Source organism: Fukomys damarensis, unplaced genomic scaffold (assembly GCF_012274545.1).
Source record: "Fukomys damarensis isolate Sample0158 unplaced genomic scaffold, DMR_v1.0_HiC HiC_scaffold_34, whole genome shotgun sequence".
In the NCBI taxonomy this organism is placed as follows: domain Eukaryota; kingdom Metazoa; phylum Chordata; class Mammalia; order Rodentia; family Bathyergidae; genus Fukomys; species Fukomys damarensis.
The window spans coordinates 22,495,993-22,504,943 of NW_022900946.1; the positions used below are offsets into that span (position 1 = coordinate 22,495,993).

The 8,951-nt window shown below is 50.4% G+C and overlaps 1 protein-coding gene across 5 annotated transcripts in view; it reads right to left on the reverse strand.

The window, feature by feature from the left end:
* Rab11fip3 (RAB11 family interacting protein 3) overlaps positions 1-8,951 on the reverse strand; it is a 44,341-nt gene that overhangs the window by 2,386 nt on the left and 33,004 nt on the right. For all 5 annotated transcript variants that reach the window (XM_010620602.3, XM_010620605.2, XM_010620601.3 and 2 more), the window contains 4 exons: positions 5,408-5,501; positions 4,030-4,133; positions 2,143-2,283; positions 593-674 (listed from right to left, as the gene is read on the reverse strand). In XM_010620602.3, the coding sequence (XP_010618904.1) occupies positions 593-674; positions 2,143-2,283; positions 4,030-4,133; positions 5,408-5,501 (421 nt within the window). The remainder of the gene's footprint in view (positions 1-592; positions 675-2,142; positions 2,284-4,029; positions 4,134-5,407; positions 5,502-8,951) is intronic.

The window sequence follows — 8,951 nt, forward strand, 5'->3', positions numbered from 1 at the left end:
AAAAAAAAAAAAAAAAAAAAAAAAGCTGAAACAAAAGGATAGAACCTGATCAGTGTCTGTGTGCATTTCTGGTCTGACACCTGTGGCTTACAAAGCCAGAGCCCACATGGTCTCAGAATACCTTCTGGCTTCAGTTTTCCAGGGGATGAGGAAGGAGAGAAGAGGGGCCTCTAAGCAAGTAGCCAGGATACAGGGCCCAGGGTGCTGCCCCTCCCACAAATCTGCAGGAGCAGGCCAACTAGAGGCCTCCACAGTCTGCCATGCAAGGGACACTATTCTCTGGATTCAGACCTGGGGGTCGATCTTAGTGTGGACCTCTGGATTCAAGGATCCCGAGTCCACTGGAGGCTGGGTAGAGCCCAGTGCCCTTTGACAAACACTTGGCTCCTTCACTCCTGAGTACAGCAGGGCCAGGTAATGGCATCCTGCCCTTAGGAGTAGCTGCCCCTAAGTGCATGTCCTCACACCCTGTCAGTGTGAAGAGCAGAGAGCACAGGAAAGCCCATGCTCAAGACAGCTGGAGGCGGAACCTGACACCCACAGGTGGGAATGGCCTGGCCCTGCTGGTCACAGCCTGCAGTCAGCAGCTCACCTCTTCCAGACGCTCAATGTTGGCCTTCAGACAGGGCGTGCAGGACCGCAGCTCACTATTCTCCTCATCCAGCTGCTGCAGCCTGGGACATGAGAACAAGGCTGGGACCTGCCCTCTTAAAAAACGTGCCTCTGCAGGGTAAGGGAGACCTAGAGTCTGGAGTAACCCTCCTGGGGCCTGCTTTGTGACTCAAATGCCCACAAAAGTCTTCACCCCATGTGAGTGCTCTAGGCAAAAGCTTTTCTGTATCCTATGCCAGCTGTTAAATACATTTGGGGCTGGTGTTACTTAAGGTTCACAGAAAAGTTGCAGACAATGTAGTATCCACAGGGCCTGCCTTGTTTCCTTTCCCTCCTGTTGTCACTGCTCACCACTATGGTGCATTCTTCTCATCAGGCACACAACCAGGTGGGCCACAATTTACCAAACGGTACATTGTAGATTTTCCACCAAAGCCCAGGATCCTACCAGGGACCTCTAGCATCAGCCCTCATGTCTCCTGTGTCACCGGGTTTATAGGTCTCCCAGACTGTCTTTGTTACTCCGGTGTGTTGCCAGCCCTGGCCATGTGATCTGTAGAATGCCCCTCAGAATGACTCTGCCGGATGTTTTCTCATGGTTAGATGGGGCAGTGGGTTTGGGAAGACCCCACTGTGGTGCAGGACCTTCTTGTCACACTTTACTGGACACCCACAGGACTCACAAGTCACCTGGTTAAACTGTGTCTGTCGGGTGTTACCTCTGTCCAGTCACAGCTCTCTTCCCACTGGGTAAACCGACCCAGTCCAGACCCTAGGAGAGGGGGAACCTGGCCACCCCCTGGAGGGATGTCTACAGATGCTTCCTGGGATTCCTCTGAAGGTGTGTCTTCCCTATCTACTTACTGACTAGCTGTGTCACTGACTTGTGTGTCCTATACAAGTAGTTACACCAGTGATGCTCCTGTGGAGCACTGTTCTGGGCTGTTCCTGCTCTGGTGTTAGGAGCTCTTACAGTTGACCTCAGGGTCCCTCTGACACATCCATCGATGTGTGTGGACACTCTGGTTATCCTTTTAATGTGTTTGTAAATGTACCAAATATCTGCAGTATCAGCTCCAAGTAAGCACAAAAGTAATTCTGTAAAATTCTCTTTAAAAAGTTTCTTTTTTTTTTGAGACAGGGTCTCACTATCCTGCTCAGGCTGCTCTACAATTCCTTGACTCTTTGGCTCAAGCAATCTTCCTGTCTCAGCCTTCTGAATAGCTCGGACCACAGGTATCCCCCAATGCACTTGGATGAGACAAATATGTGATGGGGGATATGGAGAGGACAGACTTGCAGAAGCAAGGGTCAGCCTATGGACATAGATTTCATGGCCTCTGAGGAGAATTCTGAGGTTCTTTCCAGTTGGTTTTTCTCCTTTTTCTTTAGTACCAGGAACTGAACTCAGGGCATCGCATTTGCCAGGCAAGCACTGTACCACTGAGCTATATTCCCGACCCATCCTCCTTTTCCTAAAGTAAAACATTTTCCCACATGTTGTATCTTTTGGGACTCTCTACTGCCTACCTAGCCTGCAGGTTCTCAATCTCGATGCTCTTCTCTCGCTCCATCTTACACAGAAGTTCTTTCTGCTTTCTTGCCTCTTCTAGTACCATCTCGTGGGCTCTCAGCTCTTGTTCCTTCAGCTGTTCCTCCAGGGCATTGGCTCTAAAGGCAAGGGGAGGAGACAAGGATGTCTACTATGCCCACCAGGTGCTGAAACACTGCAGCCAGGTTGGCCTAGCCATTAGAGCTAGGGAGAAGCCAGAAAGCGCCTGAGGTCCAAGGGCTGCAGAACCCTGTAGAAAGTGAATGTGACAGCTAAATGCAGCAATCCTATAGCTAGAGTCACCGATAATGGATAACACCAGATGAAAATGGAACCTCCATACTTAGCTCAGGACACAGCCCTCTCTGGGGACACAAGACACTTAACACACCATGGAACTGAAGTCCTTCAGGAACGTGGCTGACCCACCAACCTGGCAGCAGGAATTAGAGGCAGGTACTTTCTCAGTGGGAATGCAAGCGGGTGGGCAGCGCCACGCCGAGGCCTAATTCCACAAGACAATGTATTTCTGTAATGTTGATATGATGTGCAGCTTGGTCCACAAGTGCTGACTCTCAGAGCTCCTGAACTGGAGGACAGTCAGGAACATCAGCCTCATACAAAGGGAGACACCAAGCTTCAGGAATGCTGGGTCACCAAGGGGACACCTACTACCAGCACCAGTATATGTGGCTTTTGTCCGGGGCCATTCAGAATTCTCTACAACCACATACTCAACTTATGGATGAGAAAACAGGCTCAGAGGTACAAAGCCCTGAGAGAGCTTAGGCTGTGGCAGAGCTAGCATGTGGCTGAGGCAGTCTGGCCAGCACAGCAGCTCCAGGCAGAGAATCTCTCCCATGGATGCCACAAGTGCCTCTCCACTCCCCCTGCCCCAACATCAGATTAACCTCAAAACTAAGCTCTTCTCACTGTGCATGAGAAAAATTATTGTGAATACACACATCTGGCTGGAGAATTCAGAAAAGTCTGCTCCAGAAGGAACTTGTCCCTTCTTCCATGCAAACCCAGCAGCTGTGCTTCATTTCCTTTTTAGCACCTCTATGATTGGACTGTAGATCCTGTCTCCTGCTCAGTGTGCCTTTTCTGCTACTAAGCGACTTCCTCAGCCAGGAACCCTCAAGGATAAATTCTGCCCCACACAGGTGCTCCCTGACCTGCTCCTCCACTGCAGGGCTCTGCCTTCACCCCCAAAACCCTCCTGCTGTCTCCAATCCCTGGCATAATCTAAATTCCCCACACCTCAGTTTTACCATCTGAAATGGAGGCGTGGTCTGCTCCTCGGGTGACAGTAAGGTGACTAAGACTGCAGATGAGAGGTACAAAGTGTAGCGACGATCTTGGAAAAACACGCCCCAACCCAGGGATCAGTGCTACGAGGGCAGGGCTCAGAAACAGGGTGCAAGGTGGAGGCCAGCTGCAGGTGGACACTGGGCTAGCCCCAGGAGGGCTCCCAAGTTGACCAGAAAACTTACCTAGAGAAGCTCCATGTACAGTGACACTCACCATGAGCTGAGAAATATACCTCTTCCTGGGTCTGTTCTGATTCTGGGGACCAGGCCCACTGCTCAGCCTTCTATGCACGCCCTCCACCACCGCCCATGCCCCAGTTCCTCCTGAGGCTTTAATCTGTTCTCTTCAGTGCCCCCAGGTTGAGCTTCGTGTCCTATGTTCACTGCTTGCTATCAGACCTCTTCTGTGTGGGCATGGGCAAGGGGTCACCTTTCCCTTGCTCCTCTGGGGCCCTGTGTGTGTCTAGGCCCAGATACCTGTAGGGGAGAATACTCAAATGAGAGTCTCAGGTCAGCCTGCCCAGCCAGCACCTGAATGGATGTGCATCTCACCTGTGCACCAGCTGGAGGTTCTCTTGCCTCAGCCGGCTGTGCTGTTCCCCTGCGGCCAAGCTGTCCTTCTCCAGTTCTGACACCCGCCTCTCCAGGAAGATGACCTTAGTGATGAGACACAGCTTGAATATCAGGGAGGAGAGGTAGGAGGGCTGCATCCCCAGGAGCTTCTAGAGGGCAGCACAGGGTGCCATAGGTGCCTAGCGCAGCTGATGTTTTATTCAGCCCTGGCTGAGACTGCTCCAGGAACCCCCTGTAGCTTTCTTCTAGGTCACTCTGTCACCTCCACAGGACAAGGGACACAATATAGGAGGTTCTGAGGCCTGAGGGCCCAAGAGCAGCCTTTTAACTCACAGAGCAGTGAGGACCACAGTCATGAAACAAGTAGGGCCCCTGCTCTGGTCCACACAGCCCATGGAGGAGAACCAGGCAGCTGGGGACATAAGTGACAGAAAGGCCTAGGTCCCAGCCTTCTTCAGAGGATTCCTGTGAAAAGGGAGACAGACAGCACAAAAGCAGGAGGAATGAAGGCAGAGGAGGAGGAACACAGCCTTGGGCTGCAGTGTGCAGATGTGCAGACTCCATGAAGGTGGGGTACAGGAGAGGGCACAGATGAAGTGCAGATGGCAGGAGAGATGGGATGTGGGGGTGAAGAGATGGGTACAAGAGGAGTAGAGACAGGGCATAGCAGAGGGTAGGGATGGGATGTGGGGGTCAAGTCGGTATGGGGGGTTCAAGTAGAGACAAACGGAGTAGGAAAGACATGCAGAAGAGGGAGGAGATGGTGCAAGAAGGGGCAGAGATAGGGTAGGGGGAGTGAGGGAAGACAAGGGGCACTGTGGCCCCTCCCCAAGTCTCAGGCTGGCCTTGGGAAGCAGGGGTTTGACCTCTACAGTTCCTTGCCCTGTGGCCACTGCAGGCCAAAGGCCCAGTCTCGCCTCACGGGCCCCAGTAAGCTGTATCTCTGGGCATTCCCGCCACTGTCCCTGGGCTGTCTCCTCTGTTTGCACAAAGGCACTCACGTAGTATCTGAAATCCCGGCTCCCACTCTAGCTCCAGTTCTTTCTGCTGCTGCACCTGTACCCACCAAATTTTCTTCTTCATCCCATAGCCACTGAACCCTTGAGGGAACTTGCTGAGGAATGTCAAGGCTGTGTGGTCCATCTAATTACCTCTAGTGACACCACTGCCAATTGCTACTGGACTGTCCAGACAGCATCCCCCAAGTGCCAAGATGATGCCCAGGTGTCCTTTCAGCCACCCAGGGCCCACAGAGCACAAGGCACCATATCTGGGGACAGCTTCAGACCCTGGCTGCAGTTGGCTTGTACTCCCATGACCTGCTCCTGGCCCTTGGTCCTCAGTACCCAGTGCCTACCTTGTCAGCAATGTCCTCCTCCAGGCCCTCCACAGGGTCCGATGGAGCGTCGTCCAGGGCCTCCATGTTCAGGGTCCCTGACTGGTGCAGGTACCTGTGAAAAAGAATCAATAGCAGAGGGAAGAAGTGGAAAAACCAAATGGCAAGCTCTCCCAACACCAGCAATGCCAAGTGCCTCTGAAAGGCTGACAGTAGCATGGCAGGTACAGGCTCTCTGCTCCAGAGGCTATGGTCTTCCTGATCAAAAGCACTGAGCAAACAAGGTTCCTGGGCCAGTCACCTTTACTAAGGGCCAGGAGAAGGCAGCACTCTGGTTTCAGAGTCCTCCTGGTACTCTTTGAAGCCTGAGAGAATATGACCTCTGCCTGCCAGCTGTGCTTGGAAGAGGGCACTTTGTACTTATGTGCAATAAAACATAACATCGCTCCTCACGATAGGAAACTGTGTGCTTCCACCAGAGACCTGTCAAACATTAGTTCAGAATCCTGACTCCTGTACATGGCACCTATCAACCACTGCGACACTTTTGTCAAACACATTCCCTGGGGCAGTGACAACTTATGATTTTGAGGACAGGTATGAATCCCACTGGGGTCACACAATGGTTACATGTGGAGCCTGGTTCAGCCATGCTTGGGAGCACCCAGACATGGATACCCATCCCTGAGCATCAGCCAGTGGACAGGATGCTGTCAGCCTGGGGCTCTGGGACAACTGGCCCTGAAGGTCTCAGGCCTCATGCTGTGGCCTCAAGCAGGAGCTGTTCCTCCCTTCAGTCCCTCAGCAGGTCCCAGTGAGTACCTGCACATGGTTCTAGGTAACCTCCTTTGTTGTGGTGGATCTACATGAACACTGCTTAGCAGGATTCTATAAAACCCTCAGAGTATCTGTATAGATGTGCCAACAGCAAGCCTGCATATCGAGTTCTTTCCACACACTGGGACCCTCAATGCTGAGCCTTGCTTCAAGCTTGACAACACTTGCAGCTGTATGACATTGGAAAGACTCACTTTCTCTGAGCCTCTTTCTCCTACAAAATGGGGATCTGCCAGCAATTACAAGGCTTAGATAAAGCCATACTTATAAACAGCTCAGGACATAGCCCATACTGAGAATTCAACTGAATGCTAACAGTAATCACACTCAAAATGTCTACTTCATATTATCAATAAATGAAGCTGTTTGCTTTTTAGCATAGACTGAGCTTCTGTATTTCCTTTTCATTCAAAATGTTCTAAGGAGGGCCAGAGATATAGCTCAGTGGTTCCACTGCCTGCCTCACAAGCATAAGGTCTGAAGCTCAATGCCTGGTACCAAACAAAAAAAACCCAACAAAAAAAGTAGTCACTAAAATGATCTAAGGAGAAAAGAAAGTAAATGCCTCCACCCCCTTGACCACAAACTTGTGCTGGTGGATGCTTCCAGAAAGGACTGGCTCTGAGGTTTTCTCAAATTCTCAAAAGTACTGCAAGACATCATGTTCTCAGCTGTTGCTGCTCTTAAACACCCAGGACCTCGATCTCAATGTGATCCCACTGCCAGGCCAGGGAGCAGCTCATCCCAAACCCCCAAGGCCACCCTGGGCAGGGGCTATAGCACTTCCAAAGGCTGACCCAGGAAAAGGGGCAGTCACCTGTTCACAAATGTCCAGCATATGGCCTTGCTGATGCCCTCTCAGAACTCTTCCTTCCCTGCCTGAAAAGGGACTGTGGGAAGTGCCTGATCCACCCCAAAAAGAGGCAGGTAAAATGTGACAGGTGGACAAGTTGCTGGGGCTCCTAAAATCCATCTTTTACCTGGGGACTGGTGGAGTAACTTCCCTGCTGAGGGTCTCACTGGTGCTCCCTCCTATCCTGGCTGACCCAGCTCTGTCCCATTTGCCTCAGCAAAATTCCACCTCCATGGATAGAGAAGAAATAGGCTTAGAGAGGTTTTGGACACAGCCAGCCACAAAGCCACAGATGCCCACTGCCAAGTCCACCATCTCAGCCACAATGCACATTCAAAAGCCTGAGAACTACACAAAGTGAAATGTAACAATGGCTTTGTTTTCTATTGGCAGATTTCAGGGCAAATTGGCAGATTAAAATTTGCATGTACATTTATATGGAGATGTCAGTACACTGCAGACTAGGCCTCTGTATTGTATTGTACATCCTTGCTACAAATACTTCCAGGTTGGGTTTTATTTTTTTACACCAGAGTGTAACAAAAAATAAATTTTTGGAGAGTATTTCAAAGGATGGACCCCTTCTCCAGCCAACTCTCTGTTGGTGCTACAAGATTCCTCTCAGCTTGTAGGAGCCCTCTCTCCCCACTATGCATAAGGTGTCTCCAGGCACAAAGCCCCAGAGATATATGGCCAGCCCCAGAATCTGTTCAGAAGTCAGGTGTGGGAGGACGAAGAGATGGCAAAGCTGTGTTTTCACCTTCCTTAGTGCCACTGCTTACTGCCTATTTGGGTGAAAGGCATGGAGGACAATGAAAAGCCAGTTAAGCTAGAATATGCACTGAAACAGCAGCTGGGATTCATGTCATATTCACAAGAGTTCAATGCCCTTCTCAAAGGGGTGAGTGAGACCACAACCAGAGAAGATGGAGCACCTGCAACCCTTCAGAGCCAAGAAGAAGCTCCAGAATGAGAAGAGGGAGACAGGGACATAAATAAAGCAAGACAGCTCCAGAACTTTTGCTCATCATGAATAATGAAAACAAAACAAAACAAAACCCAAAATTCAAAAGACTCATCATAAAACTGCAAAACTTGAGGGACAGAGAAAATATTTTAATAGCTTCTAGACAAGGAAAAACAGTCACAAACAAAAAAAATCAGCCAGGTGTACACCTGTAATCCCAACACTCGGGAGGCCGAGGCAGGAGGATTGCCCTAAGTGCAGCCAGCCTGGGCTACACAGTGACTTCAAAGCTAGCCCCAAGTAAGAGCCTGCAAGATCCTGTCTCAAAAACCAAACAGAAAAGCACAAAAATCAAAGACCACTAATTAAACATCTTAGCAGCAACCCTAGCACCAGAGGCATAAGCAACACCTTCAAACATTCTAAAGGGAAACCATGCACAACCCAGCACTCCACATCAACCATAGAACAAGAGCAAAATTACTGCAAGGTCTTGGGAATGTGCCTCTTGTCACCCACTTTTTCAAGAAGCTACAGGCAGATGTGCAAAATGGACACAAGGAATGGGAAAGAAGAGAGACAGAAAGCCAGATGAACCAATCCCTGAAACAAAGGAACTTGCAGAGTGCAGGAGAGACATGGCCAAGATCACAATGGAAGAGCCCTGAGACACTGTCTGAAAAGGGGAGTTGGGTCCAGAAGGAATGTTTCCAGGGGAGAATCTAATGGTCTTAGCAGAAGGGTGTAGCAGTGGGGGTAGGATGGCAATTCAGAATACTAAGAAAATAAGCTGGGTGTGGTGGTGCATGCCTGTGATCCCAGCACTCAGGAGGCTGAGGCAGGAAGACTGCTGCAAATTCAAGGCCAGCCTGAAGTACAAGACCCTCTCTCAAAAAAAAAAAAAAAAA